The sequence below is a fragment of the Bos indicus x Bos taurus genome, chromosome 15 (genome assembly GCF_003369695.1).
Source record: "Bos indicus x Bos taurus breed Angus x Brahman F1 hybrid chromosome 15, Bos_hybrid_MaternalHap_v2.0, whole genome shotgun sequence".
Lineage (NCBI taxonomy): Eukaryota > Metazoa > Chordata > Mammalia > Artiodactyla > Bovidae > Bos > Bos indicus x Bos taurus.
In genome coordinates, this window is record NC_040090.1 from 7292055 (window position 1) to 7312745 (window position 20691).

The following is a 20691-nucleotide window of genomic DNA, read 5'->3' on the forward strand; positions in this document are numbered from 1 at the left end:
GGTTAAGGCTCCTCACTTCCATTGCAGGGAGTGTGGGTTCAACCCCTGTTCAGGGAACTAGATCCCACATGCCACAGGATGAGGCCAAAAAAAAATTCAATGCTTTTCTCTTAACAGTTTTGGAAGTTCTCATTAAGTATATCTTATGTATTTCAGAATACCTTTTATCACCAACTCCAGGTAGTCATCAGGTAGAGTGGTGCTATTCAAGGCCCAAAGTGTTCCCTTCGGTGGGAGATTTAACAAGGGCAGTCGGGGCAGGGGGTATGTATCTGAATACTCGCACGTTTCCCCCTTAGGCATCTCCCCTCAGATGGAGGTCCCGTGCGTGCCCACCACCACAAGCACAGCGTCCTCCTTAGGCAACACAAACGGAGAAGAGGTGGGGCCGTCCGTCTACCTGGAGAGGCTGAAAATCCTCCGGCAGCGATGCGGTCTGGACAATACAAAGGTACTGCTCGTCCCCTGTGGGGCGGGGAGGGTGGTGACCAGCGGAGCAGGCCAGGCTGGCCAGAGAGGCCGCGACCCAGCCTCGGAGTGTATTGCTCCAGAGCCGCCTCCCGACCCGCTTGACAGCATGTCTCCCTCTCTCGACAGCAGGATGACCGACCTCCGTTGACCTCTTTGCTCTCCAAACCAGCAGTTCCCACCGTGGCCTCCTCCACAGACATGCTGCACAGCAAACTCTCTCAGCTCCGCGAGTCGCGGGAGCAGCACCAGCACTCAGACCTGGACTCCAACCAGACCCGCTCTTCAGGAGCCACGACCACCTCCTCCTCCACAGCTAACATTGACGACTTGAAAAAGAGACTGGAGAGAATAAAGAGCAGTCGCAAATGAACCGCCCCACTCCCCTGGCGCCCTGCAGCTTTAGTTGACTAAACTAGGAGTCCTCATAGTTCCGGCGGCCTCAGCAGGCCTAGTGTGCGCAGGCCGGTTGTGTGTATCATGCTGTGGACCTGGGGGAGGAGCCGTTGGGCACAATCTTTGGCACATCGTCCGCTTCTCTCCGCCAGCATCCTGCCTCTCTAGAAGGCTGTCCATGTCTTAGTTTAGTGTACAGACCTGTAAACAGCGGGCCTCCTCTCAGCTCAGACTAGTTTCCATATCCTTTTTCTTTTTAATTGCTCATTTGTAAAGTTGTCCTAATCTTTCCTAGCTTTTAACTATTAGAAACTCTTGACTAGTTTTCCTTTGAGTTTGTGAGCTCTTCTCCTTGTAGCCCTGAAGGGTCACTGTATTCTGTATGAATGCATGGCATGAAACAACTAATTTAAGAGTCTTTTATAAATAAAGTTTGCATTAACTATAACTGTGTTCCAAGATGCTCCGTGTCAGGGAGTGTTGGGCAGCTGTCCATTGCCTGTTCTTGAGACCTGCTGGGTGCTCAGCCAGTTGGAGAAAGGATCATCATTGCTCCTTACAGGGCTCTGCGTTTTCTTGGCCCACAGGCTTGATGCTTTCTTTCACTCCTTTGGAATAAGAGGAACTCAACTCTCCTGCTTTCCACATGCAGCTCCTAGGGGAGCAAAGAAATCTTTCTTCCCTGCTTTGAGATTTTTGGTCACGACGCCCATCCCATCATCACCATGGTTCCAAGGAGCTCTTAGGTCTCCTACCACCTTGCTGCCCGGGCGCATGTGACCTTGTGCCCACGGACCAGCTGGGCCCCAGCGGCTGTCACAGCACAACTAGACTGGGGGTCACCCTACTAACGGAATACGGAGAGCACAGGGGCTTCCTGCCCGGTCAGCAGAGTCTCTGAATCTAGACTAACAGTTGCTTCACACTCAGTCTCAGTAAAGCCTAGAAATAGAGCCTCCCTGGTGGTCCACTGGCTAAGACTCCGCAGTTCCAAGGTGTCCAGGTTCTATCCCTGGTCAGGGAACTAGATCCCACATGCCTCAACTGAAAATGCAACTAGCCACAACTAAGATCTGATAAGGTCAAGTAAATCATGTTTAAAAAATAAAAAAGAAATAAACTGAGAATTCACCTCTGCAGTACATTCCACAAAGCCCCCTTCCACAGTCAGAAAACATTTAAGTCAAAAGAACTTTTCTACACACCTCTTAAGTGGTGTTCAAGAAATGAAAGGGTGATGGGAAATGAATCCTCTACTGATTCTAGTCATGATTTTCGGATGGTCCACCTGCTGCCTGAAATAAAATTAAATTTGCCTCTCTCTTCTAATGGGAACATAGAAGTAAGCCTTTCACTGAAAGGAAGACAGAAGGAATGTATTTAGAAGAATGGCTGTGCTTGGATCTTGAATTAGCAAAGTGGCCATCAGTCTTGTGAGAAGGTACGCCCTTGTTGAAAAAGCAGATTTGGGGTATTACAACTAACAATGCCTTCCCCCTGCTCTGGGCTGCCAAGATCCTACATGCTCACTGAGTTTTCCAGTTTTTACCCTACTTTCTGGTCAACGAGAACCTAAGAATGAGGAACTCAGTCCTAATTCTTCCTTGATGTATTTTTTAAAAATGAGAATGGGAAAAAAGGAGAGGAAGGGGAGAGGTGGATAAAGACACCTACCTTAGGTCCCCTCCAGCCTTAAACCGTGAAATCTAAAGATCTTAGCTCCTAGGCCCAGAAGGTGACCGCCCATGCTCCACCCACCTCTGAGCCCGGGGTTGAGAATCCCGCGTCCTAGAGGTGGTCACCGAGAGATCAGCGTCTCACACCGGAGGCAACTCCCTGGCACACACATCGTAGGCTGCAGTGCCCGCTTCCCTGAGTCAAACACACCCAACAGGAAGAGCAATAGGCCGAGGTCAGCTAGAAACTAGAGCTACGCAGAAGGGCAACGACGTGTCAGAGCTACGCGCCGTCCCGTACACTGCCCTCCGAGCACGGCACACAGGCACGTGCTGTGAAGACACCTTCAAGGTTCCACGGCTCCTAAGACTCCAAACCCTGTAAGAATCCACTTCCACAACGTGTTCCCATTTTTTAGGAAAACAAATTACTCCAGTCTGATAACCACGGTGGGAGTGGAAATTCCAGGCAGCAACAACCCCAGCACCTGGCTTTTTCAGGGCCCAGAGAAGGAAGTGGCTGAGGAACTTTCACCACACCAGGCAGCAGGGAGAACAAGAGCAGTGGTGACTCGTGGAGAGCTGACCAGGTGCCAGACGCTCTGCTAAGTACACAACGCCAATGGTCTCCTTTAATTCTCAAAACCTTATTAACGTCATCATATAGATCTTATACATAAGGGAACCGAGGCTCCGGGAAGTCAAGCGACTTAACCGTGGTTATCCCCCCACCCTTTTTTTTTCCCCTCTGCGCTTAGTGGCGGCTTGCAGAATCCTAGTTTCCTGACCAGGGATCAAACCTGGGCCCCAGCATTAGAAGCACAGAGTCCTAACCACAGGACCACCAGGGAATTCCCATGATTATCCTTTTTAAGGCTGACGCCAAAATATGGACTTCCCAGGTAGCTCAGATGGTAAAAAAAATCTGCCTGCAATGCAGGGCACCTGGGTTTGATCCCTAGGTTGAGAAGATCCCCCGGAGAAGGGAATGGCTACCCACTACAGTATTCTTGCCTAGAGAATTCCACGGACAGAGGAGCCTGGTGGGCTACAGTCCATGGCGTCACAAAGAGTCCCACGCGACTGAGCGACTAACACTTTCAGGCAGTCTGATGCTAGGGCCCCTACTCCAATCTGCTATCCCACAACCCTTGAGAGTGAAGATGCTTAAAATACCGAGCCTTTGGGGGGCATAGATCTGATACTTTAATAATCTGTGCTCAGTCACATCCAACTCTGCAGCCCCATGGAGTAGCCAGTTGCATTTCCCAGGCAAGAATACTGGAGAGGGGTGTCACTTCCTACTCCAGGGGATCTTCCCCACCCAGGGAGTGAACTGCCGTCCCCACCTCTTGCCTCTCCTGCGTTGATTGGCAGGGGGACTCTACCTCTAGCGCCACCTGGGACGTCCCTTAAAGACGTTAGATGGATGTAACTACTCCCCCCTCACTAGCCTGCCCTCCTCTTCTCTGGAGGCTTGTCCCAGGACAAGCTCTTCACAGTGCAGCACAGGCCTCAGTATCGCCTATATTTCAAGTCAGACGTAGGCCCTGCGTAGCCGTGTGGCCTTGAACAAGGTACTTCTCCAAGTCTCGGTTTACTACCTCGCGTGAGGATCGCATGAAATAATCCATGGACGCCCCAAGCCTGGAACATCTGAAATGCTAAGTTCAGGCTGCCATGTCCCCTCTCACCTGGCCCTGTTCTAGGGGTGGCAGGTCCCTCGCGTGCCGCTTGTCCAGGGGTGGGGCTGGCGCTTCCTGAGCTGCCCCATGAACAGCACTGGGAGTCCCGAGGCTCGTTGATAGAGTCACTTTTATTGAGAAAGATGGTTTTAGGAACAAACCACAAAAATAATTCATTCACTGGATTGGCCTCTGAGATTTTGCAGTGAGGAGCCTGGAATGTGGGTGGCTCCCTAACTTCCTAACCGATCAATGACTTTCTGTATCCACTTCTTCAGGCGGAAGACGTGTGTGTAGAAGCCATATTTTCCATCCCTGTCACAGCCTTCACCCCATGAGACGATGCCCATTTGATACCAGCGGTTGTTATAGGGGCTCTGAGGAAGAAATATGGGGTTTCCAATAGAGTCGAGTCCAAGGTAGGGTCAATTGATTGTTCCTGAATCCTCGGGTCCCTCCCGTCCACCCAGAAGGATCTCCCCACCAGTTCCGGGCCTTCGGAGACGCTTACCTTCATGACGAAGGGTCCCCCGCTGTCGCCCTCACAAGCGTCCCCTCGTTTGCCTTCACCAGGCTTGTAACCTTGAGAGAGAACCGCAGTGCTCAGGGAGTGACCAGCTCACGCTCCAGCCAGAGTGCCCCCCGACTGCTAGCCCTCCCTGACTGCGCATTGCCTCCCCCACGCATCCAACCCAGGCAGGTTTTGTCAGCTCTGTCTGCAACATGCAGCCCCAGTCCAGCCACTCTCGCCACTTCCGCACCCGGGCCCATCACACACCACTTTCTCCCCGAACCGCTGCTTTCTCTGCCTCTCCTTTCGCTGCCTCCAATCCAGTCTCCACCCAACAGGCAGAGTGACTTACAAAACCCACCAGACTGACAGGCAGCTGAGAAGAATGGCAGCTGCCTTTATCCAAACATCCCCAAGCACCCTCCGCAAACAACACAGAGGAACTTAAAGAACAATAGACGCTACACCATTGACATACGTGTAACCCAGAGAACACCCAGACTTCAAGCCGCTTTTATGTATCTAAAGGCTAACGTGTTAGTCGCTCCGCTGTGTCCAGCTCTCTGCAAACGCACGGACTGACGCCCACCAGGCTCCTCTGTCCGTGGAATTCTCCAGGCAAGAATACAGGAGTGGGCTGCCATTCCTTTCTCCAGGGGACCTCCCCAACCCAGGGATCGAACCCACGTCTCCCGCTTTGCAGGCAGGTTTGCAGGTTCTTTACCATCTGAGCCACCAGAGAAGCCCATTAGTTAGATACATCAATTAATGTACATTTACTAATGTATCTAACTATACATTTAATATCAAAACTTATGTGGAGATGAGGAGGGAAAAATACTAGATCAAAGAAATAGACGCATATGAGTTAGGAATCTTGTAAATAACCCCAGATCTGCAAAATGAATAGATGAAAACCAAGTAGATCTATACAAAGACACAAGACAACAATGAATATGAACAAAAATAGCTCAGCTAACAAAAAGTCCCCAAACACAAACATGAAACAGAAGAAAACTGGGACTGAATTAAGTGTCACGTGGGGAATTCCCTGATGGCCTAGAGGCTAGGATTCCAGGCCTTCATTGCCGTGACCCCGGTTCAATCCCCGGTCAGGGAACTGAGGTCCTGCAAGCTGCACGATACGGCCAAAAACGAGACAAGATATCCTCAAGCAAAATTTTGGTATGTGAAAAAGAATGAATCAGAAATTCAAAAATTAAATGGATAAAACAACAGTAAGTAGTTAAAAGCAGAAAGTGGTTGAAATGGAACTCAGACGAAGGGAAGAAAGGAAGCAATGGGACAGAATTAATATGTACAATATAGTCCCAGAAAACTTCATAGAAATAAAAGATCAGATGTGCATATTGAAAGGACCCACTGGGAGCCTGGCAAAGCTGATCTAAAACACTCAACTCTAAGACCTAGTCTAAAAAATTGAGACTTCAAAGATGAAGAAAATACCTTCAAGGCCTCCAAGCAAAAAAACCAACTCCCTTGCAAGAGCAAAAGAATTACACTTGGCATCAGACTTTGAAAACAACATCCAAAGTAAGTAACAATAAATTCAAGGGAGGAAAACTTAAACCATGGATTTCAAATCCAATGCTGCTGAACTTGAGGTATCAAAGCTACAGAAAACCAGTTAGTTACATACAAGCACTCAGGAAATTCTTTACCCATAACCCTCTTGAAAAATCTACTAGTGAAAAGCTTCATCCAACCAGGAGATGGATGCTTCAACAAAAGGGCTGATTAACTGCCAACAAGTAGAAAAAATACAATGAAAAGTATGAGAGGAGAAAAGAAAGAAGAAAGCACACTCCCTCTTATTGACTCCCTCCTATTGACTACACAACAATTCAGCGTCAGTTTCAGTTCAGTCGCTCAGGCGTGTCCAGCTCTTTGCAACCCCAGGGACCGCAGCACACCAGGCTTCCCTGTCCACCACCAACTCCCAGAGCTTGCTCAAACTCAAGTCCACTGAGTCGAAGATGTCATCCAACCATCTCATCCTCTGTCGTCACCTTCTCCTCCCACCTTCAATCCTTCCCAGCATCAGGGTCTTTTCCAGTGAGTCAGTTCTTCACATCAGGTGGCCCAAGTATTGGAGTTTCAGCTTCAGCATCAATCCTTCCAACGAACACTCAGGACTGATTTCCTTTAGGATGGACTGGTTGGATCTCCTTGCAGTCCCAGGGACTCACAAGAGTCTTCTCCAATACCACAGTTCAAAAGCATCAATTCTTCAGTGCTCAGCTTTCTTTATAGTCCAACTCTCACATCCATACATGACTACTGGAAAAGCCATAGCTTTGACTAGACGGACCTTTGTTGACAAAGTAATGTCTCTGCTTTTGACTATGCTGTCTAGGTTGGTCATAACTTTCCTTCCAAGGAGTAAGCGTCTTTTAATTTCATGGCTGCAGTCACCATCTGCAGTGATTTTTGGAGCCCAGAAAAAGTCAGCCACTGTCTCCACTGTTCCCATCCACACAACAATTAAAAGACTAGAAGAAGAAGAAGAAAAAAAAAAAAAAAGACTAGAAGAAACTAAGGGCATTTCAAAAAGGGGAAAAGACCAAAGATAATGACCAGAGCAAAAGTGCAACCCTTCCTAGTTATATGGAATGGTTTGAAACAGCTCACAACATCAACAACACATTTGGATCAGGAACTGCCGATGGGCGTACAGCGTAGTGGTGGTTCAAGAACTTTTGCAGAGGAGACGAGAGTCTTGAAGATGAGGAGCATAGTGGCCAGCCATTGGAAGCTGACAAAACAATCGAGAGGATCATCAGAGCTGATCCTCTTACAGCTACACGAGAAGAGGCTGACGAACTCAGCATCAGCCATTCAACAGTAGTTGGGCATTTGAAGCAAATTGGAGAGGTGGAAAAGCTCAGTAAGTGGGTGTCTCATGAGCTGACCACAAATCAAAAACATCGTCTTCTCTTACTCCACACAAAAACAGCTAATCATTTCTCGACTGGATTGTGATGTGCTCAATGAATGGATTTTATGTGACAACCAGCGATGACCAGCTCAGTTGCTGAACCAAGAAGAGGCTCCAAAGCACTTCCCAAAGCCAACTTGCACCAAAAAAGGTCACGGTCACCGTGTGCTGGTCTGCTGCCCGTCTGATCCGCTACAGCTTTCTGAATCCCAGAGAAACTGTTACATCCGAGATGTATGCTCAGCAAATCGACGAGATGCACCAAAACTGCACACCTGCGCTGGCATCGCTCAGCAGAAAGGGCCCGATTCTTGGTGACAACACTCAACCGCACACTGTACAACCCAGCTTCAAAAGCTGAGCGAACTGGGCTCAAGTTTTGCCTCATCCATCACATTCATCTGACCTCTCGCCAACCAACGACCATGCCTTCAAGCATCTCAACGACTCTTTGCAGGGAATAACGCTGCCACAACCAGGAGGAGGCAGAAAACGCTTTCTGAGAGTTCACTAAATCCCGAAGCACGGATTCTTATGCTACAGGAATAAGCAAACTTCTTTCTCACTGACAAAAACATGTTGATAGTAATGGTTCCAATTTTGATTAATAAAGATGTGTTTGAGCCTAGCTATAATGATTTAATGGAGAAGGAAATGGCAACCCACTCCAGTGTTATTGCCTGGAGAATCCCAGGGACGGAGGAGCCTGGTGGGCTGCCGTCTATGGGGTCGCACAGAGTCGGACGCAACTGAAGTGACTTAGCATAATGATTTAAAATTCATGATCCAAAACCACACACACACAAAAAAAAGGCAACTACATTTGCACCAACCTATTAATACTTCCTACACTGATCCTACAAAGTCATCCATGAGGGGTAGAACAACTTCTAAACTCCTGTTCATGTCGACATTTTGACTTCTTTCCATGAATCACAAATGTTCTTAATGGCATCTAGAATGGTGAGTCCTTTCCATAAGCTTTTCAATTTACTTTGCCCAGATCCATCAGAGGAATGACCATCTATGGCAGCTATAGCCTTATGAAATGCATTTCTTAAAATCCTAAGACTTGAAAGCCAAAACCACTTCTTGACCCATGGGCTGCAGACTGGATATTATGTTAGCAGGCATGGAAACATTAATCTTGTGGGGTGTCTTCATCAGAGCTCTTGGGTAACCAGGTGCATTGTCAAGGAGAAGGAATATTTTGAAAGGAATCTTTTTCTGAGCATCAGGTCTCAACAATGGACTTAAAACACTCAGTAATCTATATTGTAAGCAGATGCGCTGTCATCAGGCTTTGCTGTTCCATTTAGGGAACACAGGAAGAGTAGACTTAACATCATTCTGAAGGGCTGGTGGCTCAAGTGGTAAGAATCTGCCTCCAATGCAGAAGACCTGGGTTTGATCCCTGAGACAGGAAGATTCTCTGAAGAAAGAAATGGCAACCCATTCTAGTACTCCTGCCTAGAAAATTCCATGGACAGAGGAGCCTGGCTGGCTACAGTCCATGGGGTCACAAAGAGTTGGACATGACTGAGCGACTAACTCTTTAAGGGCCCTAGGATTTTCTTAAGGGTAAAGGAACATTGGCTTCAACTTTAAGTCACCAGCTGTATCAGCCCCTAACAAGAGAGCCAGTCCATCCTTTAAAGCTTTGAAGCCAGGCACTGACTTCTCCTCTTAACTATGAGAGTCCTAGAGGGCATCTTCTTCCAGGATGAGGCGCTTTCGTCTGCACTGGAAATCATCGGTTTAGTACAGTCATTGTCATGAATTATCTTAACTGAATCCTCTGAATAACTTGCTGCTTCACCTTGCACTTGGATGTTATGAAGATAGCTTCTTTCCCTAAACCTCATGAATCAATCTCTGCTAGCTTCTAAGTTTTGGCTTAAGGGAATGTTGTGGCTAATTCTATCCAGACCATTAACACTTTCTTCATGTCACTAATCAGGCTGTTTTGCTTTCTTATCATTTATATGTTCACTATAGTAGCACTTTTTTTTTGGTGGGGGAGTGGGTCACACTGCATAGCATGCAGCATCTTAGTCCCCTGACCAGGGATTGAGCCTGTGCCCCTGCAGTGGAAGCATGGAATTTTAACCACTGAACCGCCAGGGAAGTCTCTAGAAGAGCACCTTTACTTTCCCTTTAGAAGTTTTCCTTTGCACTTACAGCTTGGCTAACTGTTTGACACAAGAGGCCTAGGTTTACATGCCTTGCTCCTTAAGCTTAATCATTTCTAGCTTTTGATTTAAGATGAGACAGATGCAGCTCTTCCTTTCACTTGAACCCTTAGAGGCTATGGTAGCCTTATTAACTGGCCTAATTGCTATAGTGTTGTGTCTCAGAGAATAGAGGCCAGAGGAAAGAGGGGCAGTCAAAACAGAGTTTGCTATCTATATGGGTGTAGCTCCTGATGCCCCAAAACAATTACAATAATAACATCTGATCACAGATCACCATAACAAATATAATAATGATGAAATAATTACACATTGTAAGAATTACTAAAATGTCCAGAGGGATGGTATGGGGAGGGAGGAGGGAGGAGGGTTCAGCATGGGGAACACATGTATACCTGTGGCGGATTCATTTTGATTTATGGCAAAACCAATACAATATTGTAAAGTTAAAAAATAAAATAAAATTTTAAAAAAATTACTAAAACGTGACACAGAAACATGAAGTGAGCAAATGTTGGTAAAATGGCTCCCGTAGACTTGACTCAAACCTTCAATTTGTACAACAAACAAAAAAAACCCACAATATCTGGGAAGGGCAATAATGCAAAGCAAAAACCTAAGCACCCATCTACAAATGAACAGATGAAGAAGATACAGCATATACATACACACACACACACACACAATATTACTCAGCCTTTAAAAAAGAATGAAATTCTGCCATTTGCCATAACATGGCTGGACCTAGAGGGCAGCGTGCTTAGTGAAATAAGAAAGACTGACAGGGACAAATACCGTGTTATCACTTATCTGTGGAATCCAAAAAATAAAACAGATGAATATAATGAAACAGAAACAGACCCACTGACAGAGAACAAACTAGGAATTGCCAGCAGGGAGAGGGAGGTGCGGAGGGGCAAGACGGGGCTGGGGGTTAAGAGAGAGAAACTACCGCATCCCATCTAAATAACCAAGATACACTGGCCAGCGCAGGGAAATACAGCCATCATTTTGTAATAGCTTTAAATGGAGTATAAGCTATCGACACACTGAATCACTGTGTTGTACACCTGACACTAATATTGTGTATCAACTATGTTCAAATAAAACGTGTAATACACAAGCAAATAAAGCGAAGCCAGGCCTTGAACACAGGCCTGCGCTGTTAACGGGTCTCATCCTCCCACCGCAGCCCCGCCCGCCCAGGGCACTTGCCGGCACAGAACATGTTGTCGGTGATGCGGATCCGGGTGGAGGCCTTGCACACGGGCCGCTCCACGAGAGGCAGGTTGACCACCTGGAGGACGCTGGGCTGCACCTCGGCCACGCTGGTGGTCCACGTCTCCCTCCGGTTGCCCCAGCCCGTCACCCGCCCTTTGAACCCAGCGTGGAGCAGCCTTTGGGGAAGGGAGAAGGACCCAGTGAGAACACACCCGCCCAGGAGCCTCCTGGCCCCAACACCACCCCGTAGAGACTCGAGCCTAAGACCCCCGTGGCAGGAAGGCCCGAGGCCTGGAAATGGGAAGGAGCTTCGGCAAGGCGACAGGATGTGAGAGTTGGGCCCAGAACCCAGCCCAGGCCCCCTCAGCCTCAAGCCGCCCCCTCCACCACCCCCCCGCTGCCCTCCTGGCTGCCCAACTTGGCTGCTGTCTGCTTGTCGGGCAGGCACACGGGGTGGATGTAGTCGGATAACTCGATGGGCCTCTTGAGCTTCAGCAGGGCGATGTCCCGGTCCAGATTCTCCTTCCAGTTGTACCTGGGGTGGATGTAGATCTTGTCCAGCATGGAGATCTTTTCAACCTTCCGCTCATACCTGTGCAGACCCCAGCAGAGAAAAAAGAGAAGCTGCAGGCCACCCAGGGAGGTCGGCAGATTCCTCAAGGAGGCAAACTGCCTGCCCTCAGGGGCTGGAAGTCAGGGTAAACAGCGGACCAGCTCCCGCCTTGGCAGGCCCCAGGCAGCTTCTTCTCGGCCTGAAGCTGCCCCGGAGCTTCAGGATCAAGCAGCCCAGGCAGTAGCGGGAGGGACACAGGCTGCAGGCCCTGACCCAAACGACCTCTACTCAGGGCTCACACCTGGGCCGCGTCCTGATGCCTGGGGGGCGCCAAGGGCAGGCCAGGACTCTGCTCTCTGCCAAGCCTTTTAGTTTCCCTGTCCCCAGGTCCAAGCTTTAGTCAGGACATGGCCAAATCGACTTTACAGTAGGGACTGCTGGGTTTTCTACCGTGAGAGATGTACACAGACATACCCCGGTGTCTCAGAGCCACGGGGCCCGTACAGTCCCGCCGCACACCTGGGGGCCCCTCCGCACCTGGTGCGGGAGTGCTTGCCGATGCGCACCAGCAGGTCATCTACGGTGAAGTTCTTGTCCCAAGGCGGGTACAGGAGACAGTGGGCAGCCGTGAGGACCCAGCGGTCACTGATGAGGCTGGCCCCACAGAGCAGCTCCTGGGGACTCTTACGAAAGAGCATCACCTGCCTGAGGCGGGAAGCCGGAAGCATTAGGTGGTGGCAGGGTTGGGCGGGGGACTGCCCCATTCACCAGCCCTACAAGCAGAAAGGTCCGTCTTAGTCAAAGCTATGGTTTTTCCAGTGGTCATGTATGGATGTGAGAATTGGACCATAAAGAAGGCAGAGCGCCGAAGAATTGATGCTTTTGAACTGTGGTGTTGGAGAAGACTCTTGAGAGTCCCCTGGACAGCAAGGAGATCCAACCTGTCAATCTAAAGGAAATAAATTCTGAATATTCATTAGAAGGACTGATGCCGACCCTGCAGTCCTTTGGCCACCTGATGCGAAGAGCTGACTCACTGGAAAAGACCCTGATGCTGGGAAAGATTGAGGGTGGGAGGAGAAGGGGACGACAGAGGATGAGATGGTTGGATGGTGTCACCGACTCAATGGACATGAGTTTGGGCAAACTCTGGGAGATAGTGAAGGACAGGGAAGCCTGGCGTGCTGCAGTCCATGGGATTGCAGAGAGTTGGACACGACTTAGTGACTGAACAACAAAAACAAGCGGAAAGTCCCAAGTTTAAGAACTAATTAGAGCTAACTGCTGGGCCCAGACCCCAGCTTGACCTGGCCACCCTTGGGGACAGGGCATCCATGTGACACGAAGAGGCAGCCACCTGCATTTTGCTTCCCCCGCATTGAGCTTTTTCCAGGCCACAGTTGGCACAGCCTAGCAGAGAATCAAAGAACTGGAATCGAGTCCTGCTATGTAACCCATTCACTAACAGCATCATTTAGACGAGTCCCTTAAGCGCTCTGAGCCTCAGCTTCACCATCTGATTTGGAGAAGTAACAAACCCAAATCTAAGTAGGTGACAGTGAGGATTCGATGCGATGCTGGTGTGGCGAGGTTACCAGTGGAGCCTGAGTCTGTGAGCGCGGAGAAGGCTCCGGGGCGCGTGGTGGGGGGCGGGGAGAGGGCACGGGGGAGGCGAGGAGCACGCACCAGGGCGAGAGGCCAACCTCCGCGTCCTGACCCTCCACGATGCGCCCCTCGATGTAGGACTCGAAAAGCTCCTTCTCCGTTTGGTCCTGCACCTGCTTCTTCTCGAACAGGGGTCGCAGGCCACAGTCTAAGGGGCAAGCGGGACCGTGAGAGGTGGAGCGCCGCCACGCCCCGCCCGCACGCCGTGACCCCCACACCTTACCGGCCTCCCCGGCGCCAAAGGTCTTCTCGTTGAAGAAGGGCTGGAAATGGTCCTCAGACGTGCGTCCCTCGATGGCCGCGTCCGGGTCCGGGTCCTCACCCAGCCTGTCTCCCAGGTCTCCATCCACCGGCTCCTCTGCAGGGACCCAGACACGGGCTGCGGCTGGGCCGGGCCATGCCACACCCGCTGCCTGGACTGCCCCGAGCCCGCACCCCGGGGAGGCCGTGTGGCGGCGGTTAAGAGCGCACCTTACTAGCGAACCGCAGCTCGCGGGCCTCACTGGCCTCAGCTGTGGGCAGGGGCTAGGCTCGCCCCTACCTGGCTCAGGAAGGCCCTGTGCCCACGTGGGAAGCCCGAGGCCAGGGAAGGCTCCGCTCCCGCTCTGACCGCCAGGCCCCGTCCTCTCTCGGCCCCGGCCCTGCCTTCTCACCGCAGTAGTTCAGGTCACAATACTCAAAGTCGCCAGGCTGGTCGGCCACGTAGCACCAGGCGCCCTCCTCGTCCCCGTCTGGGTTGCGGCAGAAGTTCTCCGCCAGGGGCACGGCCGGGTTGAAGTCCTGGTCCTTGCTCAGGGCCTTGGCCTGCTCGCTGCTCCAGGCAAGGCAGCGGGACCCGTGTGTGGTCACCGCCAGCCGCCCCCGGTACTCCCGGCCGCGGTCCGGGACGCATGTTTCCAGTAGAGGCGACTGACTGGTGGTGGAGCCTCCCGACCGGGGGATCACCTCCACTGTGACTCGGTCCTGGCCTGGTGGGTGAGGAGAGAGAGGGGGCAGAGAGCGTTGGACCACAGTGGAGCCAGACAGGATGGGAAGCTCTGCCCCCTGACCTTTGACCTGTACGATGTCAAGTCACTTAACCTCTCTGAGCCGCATTCGGCTTGCCTGTGAAAGGGATCTCTAATGAGGTTTTTTTTTTGCAGGGTTGTTGAGATTTAAACAAAAGATATGGCGCAAGTGTCTGGGGCGTGACTAGCCAGGGATGGTACCCAGGTTTCACCTCCTGCGCTATCTGTACTCTACTGCTAGTGCCCGCCCAGAGTCTAAGGGATTCTGTGTTTTCACAAAGACCCCAAAGACAGCTGGATCGACTGAGGATGACAAAAGAGAGCAACCCATGTTTGCTAGATTGAGTTACTGGCACTAATTCTTTATCCCTGCCTGAATCCACACCCTCTGTCCTGTTATTTTATAAACAAAGTGTAGCCTCCACCTCTCAACCTTGGCCTTGATCACTTGACTTGCTCTGGCCAAAGGCATGTGGGCAGAACTGACTGCCAGTGTCTGTGCTTCTGTTCACTGATTGGTATTTCTGCCATCCCCACGGAAGGAGCTGCAGCCTTTCTGCCTCCCTCACCGTGGAAGAGCAGACCTAGACCCACCCACCCGAGGAGCTGAGCTCAGCTGGACCCACTGTTTGAAGCGGGGCCCCCCACCGAGCCCAGCCTACATCTGGACCCCACAGACGCATGGGCGAGTGTGGCTGCAAGGAGCAGAGCCACCCCAGCCGACCCCAGCAGACACATAAAAAATACACGCTTACTGGTGTCTGCCCCCGAGCTTTTGTGGCTTGTTGGTCATTTTGTGGGCTCTGCGGCACTATTGTGACTATAGCTAGCTGCCACGAGATGGGAATTAATAATGAGAATCATGCAGGGCTGGACTGTACGAGGCTTGCTGTTGGCACTCAAAAAAGGGCATGTGGACTGAGATGGTTAGGAAGGGCTTCCTGGAGAGAAGAAGGCCCGGAGCAGGAAGGAAAGCATATTTAGAATGAGCCACGTCCTGGATTGTAAGGAAGCAAAAGCTGTGGAGGGAGAGGAGGAGGCTGGAAGTGGACTCGCTCTGGCCTCCTGACGTCACTAACCGGAAAGTGTCTAACTAACCCGGGTCAGAGGGCGCTGGCATCTCGATTCCCGTCCTGGCTGTGGCCTTGGGCCACCGACCGCCCCCGCTCACCGCACACCGGGACGCTGCACTCTTCTCTCCGCAGAGTCGGGGATGTGGTGTAGCACCAGGGCCCAGTAATGCTGCCATCCGGGTTGCGGCAAAAATTCTCCCGCAGGTCAGCCCCCGGGTGGGTGGTAGAGTTGATTCTGGAATAGAAAGCATCTCAGCAAGAAGCCCGCCCCCGCCACCCGCAGTGTCTCCTCGCCCCCGGCGTCTCAGCAGACAGGCCTGCCCGTCACTCACTCTGGCTTATGTGGGTAGCGACTTCTCCACAGCTGGCACTCGATGCCTGACCGGGTGACGCTCACGTTCCCTCGGTAGTTCATCCCCACACCTTCAGCGCAGTTTCCTGCGGAGACCCCAGTCCAGGTGTCTGACGCTGAGGACTTGTCCACCCGCCCTTCTGTCCTCGTAAAGCTCTGTCGGTCCCTCCCCTCCAAGCTACTTCTGCTCCATGACCCTTAACTTGCCCTCACTCAGCACTTCCTTTGTACCCAGCAGGCACCCAACATTCACTGAGCGCCCCCTGTGTGACAGCCATGTGCCAGGCGCTGTGCCCGGGACCAAGAACACAGCGATGAATAAGGCGGTCGGAGCCACGATAGGTCCCTGCCCTCACGGAGCTCATATCCAGCGGCTCCCCACCACGGACTGAAAGCGTGAACGAGGTCCTTAGAATCTGGCCCTGGTCTGCCTGTCCTGTTGTCTTCGTCCTCAGCCTAAGGGCCTTTGCATACGCTTTTGCACACGCCTTGGCCTTGGCCTGGGCCTGCTCTCCTGTTTGTTCATCAGTGCATCCCACCCATACAAGTAAAACTACTCCTGGGGAGTGGTCCTTGATTCTGCCAGCTAACGAAACTCTCCCTCTTCTGGAATTCTCTGGGCACCTGGAACAGAACTTTTCCATCAATTAATTTGATGTTTTGTATTTTTGCTTTCCTATGAAACTATGAGCTCCCTCATTCTCTTAAAATTCCCAGCACTTGACCATAGAGCTTGACAGATTGCAGAGGTTTGATGAGAGGTCTACTGAATAAACCCTTAACCCACGAAAGCGTGGCCAGTGGTTAAAGCTGTGCTGCGGGGCCTACTGCCACACTAACGGTGTATTCGGGACGCGATGGAGGAGGGATGATGTGCCCGGGAGGCCTGGCAGGGTGGTGCATTTGCACTAGTTCCTGAAGGGCGGCGCGGGGTGGGGTGGTTCCCCAGTGAGGGCTCTCCGGGGGAGATAATCGTGCTAACAGGGGCCAGGATCTGACATATCTTGGCCTGTTTAGAGAAATGCTTGCTTTCAGGAAGCGGGGGCTCTGGGTTCAGGGTTGGTGAGATGGGAGAGAAGGCTAGAAGGGAAGGTTAAGGTCAGAACCCACTAAGTTCACCAGGCTAAGAAGCCTGTGCTTTATTCTGGGGACAACAGGGGCGGTGTTGGAGAATGAATGTGACGTTATCGAAGCTCTGCCTTAGGGACACGGGGAAGACTGATTGGCATGGGCAGGGGCTTGGCTGAGAATGAGGCCTTAGCATTAACTCATGACGCGTTCATTCATTTCCTCCTCCACAATGAATCATCGCACGGATGATTGCCAGGCATACAGCCAGGGGCAAAGACGCATCCTTGACCTCAGGAACAGAAAGGCCACTGCCCCCCACCCCCGGGCCTCGACTCCTACCCCACCCCTACTTTGCACACGGGGGTCTCCCCACCCCCATGTCAGTTCCTCACCTTCCAGACATTCATTGAGCTTTTCTCGAGGATTTCTCGCTGACTCACAAGCTAGAAAAGACCCAGAGACACCACTGAGATTGAGGTGGGGACGGGACAAGTAAAGGGTAGGACAGCGCTCAGAAACAGAGGGGCGGGCAGACAATGGAAGGAAGGGAGGAACGAGGCAGGGGCGCAGGGATGGGCGGCTGGGCGGACCAGAAGCCTCTCTGGGGTGGAGCACTCTGCAGCTGGGGTCCCCAGGACTCCCCTCCCAGAGCAAAGTCTTCCGCGTGTTCACCTGTGTACTTGGCCCAGAACGCATCCTGAAAAACAAGGCTGAGTATGAGGCTGTGGCAGGATCCCTTTTGCTTTTTAGAGTCAACTTTGTCTTCTCCCTATATGCCCCCCCTTTCCCTTACTCTGGTTACTCCCCGGGGACATGAGGGGAGCAGCCTGTACCCCTCCACCCTCCCAGGTCAGCCAAGACCGAAAGGGATTTCTGTGGGGGGGGGTAAACTGGCGGAGGGGCCCAGGCGGAGCCCCGGGGAAGGGAAGGCTGCTCAGGGCTCCCGGGACACTGAGCCCCACGCCTGACGGGAGCCCCAGCACCCCAGGGCACAGAAGTCACAGCAGACCTAAAGCTGAGCCACGCGGCCAGTGCCAGCCACTCCAGAGATCCCAACGCAGACAGACGGCTAAAGACTGAGGAGCCCCCTTCCCTCGAAGCCCTGGAGCCTTGCCGGACCCTGGGGCCTTGACAGAGCCAAGGCGCTGGGCCCTCCCAGAGAGACCGAGCTGTTCATCCCAGCGGCCCAGTGAAGCAGGGCCCACACGACGCGATCAACAGAAAGCTGCCGGGTTCCTCCATCCCCGCCTCTGTGCTCCTGCAGCTGGGACCCCTTGGAGGGAGCCAGGACCTGCCTCACCGGGGCCTCACCGTGGCACTGAGAGACTCCAGGGCCTCGAAGGCCTCCTCGCGGCTGCATGGCTCCTCCAGGCACTCTCGCTCCAGGTTGCCCTTCCGCACCTCCTCCAGGAAGCCCTTGTTGGCACGGCGGGCCCTCTGGAGCAGCGAGGATGCTTGCTGATGGGCCAGGAACACTGCAGGGGGGAGGAGGCTGGGACAATGGCCACCGTGGGGGCAGGAGGCAAGCTCTGCTGGCTTCCGAAACGGGGGAGGGGGACTCCGGGATGGCGGCAGGCCCCGGAAGGCTGCTAGTGGCAGCCCACTGGCCCTCTCCTTTCATGGGTCACCCCCAGCCCACCTTCCATATTGCCTGAGAGCAGTAGTCACTGTCTGTCCGGCCCGGAGCGGCCGGGTCCTTCCCTGAGCTGGACATGGTGAGGATCTGGGGACCAGCCCTGTTTCTCTCGGTGGAGACCCCCAGCCCACAGACCCACACCACAGTCCGCCAGCCTATCACAGCTTCCAGCGCCCCCCTTACCATGCTGGCTGTGCACGAGGCTGAACAGGGCAGCCAGGGCCAGGCAGCCAGGCAGCCGCGGGCCTCGGACGCGCGCCATGGTGTATCCGCTCCGGCACTCTGCGGGCTGGTCCTGACCCCACCGGGTTAATGTTGAACCAACGTGAAGAAATCAGCCGGGAAGCGGAGGTCAGCGGGTCAGGGCCATAGGGACACGTGGATGGAGAGCCCACCCCCGCCATCCTGGGAGGAAGCCCCAGAGCGGAGCCCAGACGTGCTGCCACCATCCAGCCTCTCCCTCTCCGGGGTCAGTGGGGTCACAGGGTTCTCCTGCAGGCTCCTTCCTACCTAACACACGGTGATGGTTGCTTTGACCTCTGTGAGCCTGTCTCCTCCTCTGGGCGGTGGGGAGAGTGTCCTGCTGTAGAGACTGAAGGAGATTCTTAATTTAGAGGGGAGCTTAGTGAGCAGCAGCTGTGTGCAGGAAAGCCTGCGGGGAGGGCTGTGGAGTCCACCGTCCACATGTAAGGAAATGGAGGGCAGGGTGTGGCCACCCGGCCGCACACGGAGGGTCCCACGTCCCCGCCCTGCCTGGGAGCTGGGGAGGCGTGTTTGTGTGTAGCGGTTGCCAGGAGGAAGAGTCGGGCCCTGGGCCTCCCAGGCCTCTGGTCTATCTTCGTTCCCAGGTCACCCAGGACCGGTGGCCTGCAGGGGCAGCTCATACCCCCACACCCACCGACCTCCAGGGCAGGGCCCTCCCTCTCCCCCGGCCTGTCTGCCCTGGGGCCGGGCCTCCCCCATTCCCCGATTGCAGTATGAAAGGTAAATATTAGTCCTGGGTCTAATTAGGACAGAGGGCCAAAGAGCAGGAACACAGGGAGCACGGGTTTTTGCCTCGCCATCCTCTGGGCCTAGCCGTTTGGGGTCTGGACTGAGGTCATGTCCAGTGTGGGAAGATCGCAGGGAGAGGCCCAGGGCAGAGCGGGGGATGGAGGGGTGGCAGGGAACTAGCGACCAGGGCTCAAAGGAGTCAGCTCAACTCCTGGGTGGCCCCGTTCCACTGTATATATATATTTACGTTATACACGCACTCATTCCTACTTTTCTATGTATTTTAAAAACTGAGGTTTAGCTTGAATACAACAATGTTGAAACAACTCACAGCGTTTCACTCAAACTGTTATTATACACACACTCACGTGACCACCACCAACTCAAGAAGAGGACATTTCCAGCCCCCAACAGACTCCTTTGAGTCATTCCTGAGATAATCACTACTCTAACCACCATCGTTATTACCATAGATCAGTGTTCCTACTTTTGCACTTCATATAAACCGAAACCACCAGCATATACCTGTTTGGCTTCTCTCACTCAGCACGTCTCTGAGGTTCACCTCCGCTGCGTATATCAGCAATCTGCTCCTTTTAAAGCTGTGTAATATTTCATTGCATGAATATTGCAATTTCATTTACACATTCACCTGGTGGGCTTCTTGGGTGGTGCTAGTGGTAAAGAACCCACCTGACAATGCAGGACGCGTAAGAGACACGGGTTCGATCCTTGGGTTGGGAAAATCCGCTGGAGGAGGAAATGGCAACCCACTCCAGCATTCTTGCCTGGAGAATCTCAAGGACAGAGGGGCCAGAATTAGGCCTCCATGCGGGGCTATAACAAATGGTACTGCTGTGGATGTTCGTGGACAGGTCTCTGGTGTAGATGAGCACTGATTTCTGTTGCATACAGAAGATCCAGGATGGGTCCCAAGGCAGGCATTTGTTTTGACTGAGACACTTTGATAAATAGTCGTCCTGAGTGGTTGTACTGGTTTATACTCCCACCAGTCTGAAGACTTTCAGCGGCTCTTATCACACCAGCTCATCTCTCCACTTCACAGCGACCATTCTGAGGGATGTGTCGATGTCTCGTTGTGGTTTTAATTTGTATTCCCTGTTGACTAATGATGTTGAGCCTACTCCATTTTTTTTTTCTTTCTTGTAGTGGAATGGTGAAAAGATCTCACCTCATTAATTTCTTTAAAATCTCCATACGAGTAGGGAAGGG

The 20691-nt window shown here is 52.4% G+C and overlaps 2 protein-coding genes across 6 annotated transcripts in view; one reads left to right on the forward strand and one right to left on the reverse strand.

Moving 5' to 3' along the window:
- The window catches only part of CKAP5 (cytoskeleton associated protein 5), a 105915-nt gene extending 104603 nt beyond the window's left edge, over nt 1-1312 (forward strand). For 2 of the 4 annotated variants that reach the window (XM_027562461.1, XM_027562462.1), the window contains exons 44-45: nt 300-451; nt 598-1312. In XM_027562461.1, coding sequence (XP_027418262.1) covers nt 300-451; nt 598-840 — 395 coding nt within the window. In that variant the 3' untranslated portion in view covers nt 841-1312. The remainder of the gene's footprint in view (nt 1-299; nt 452-597) is intronic. The other 2 variants (XM_027562463.1, XM_027562464.1) reach the window with 2 other exon arrangements.
- A 3025-nt stretch (nt 1313-4337) lies between these two features.
- Nucleotides 4338-19023, reverse strand: F2 (coagulation factor II, thrombin). 2 transcript variants are annotated; one of them, XM_027562469.1, is made up of 15 exons: nt 18976-19023; nt 18649-18760; nt 18141-18304; nt 17502-17526; nt 17222-17272; nt 15739-15844; nt 15505-15641; nt 13980-14294; nt 13550-13684; nt 13348-13474; nt 12199-12366; nt 11527-11700; nt 11103-11284; nt 4737-4807; nt 4338-4602 (listed from the first exon to the last, which is right to left on the reverse strand). In XM_027562469.1, the coding sequence occupies exons 2-15, from the start codon at nt 18725-18727 to the stop codon at nt 4459-4461; spliced, it is 1878 nt and encodes a 625-aa protein (XP_027418270.1). In that variant the 5' UTR covers nt 18728-18760; nt 18976-19023; the 3' UTR covers nt 4338-4458. The 2 variants fall into 2 exon arrangements, with proteins under 2 accessions (XP_027418270.1, XP_027418269.1); XM_027562468.1 differs by having other exon boundaries at nt 12181-12366.
- Between the last annotated feature and the right edge of the window lie 1668 nt (nt 19024-20691).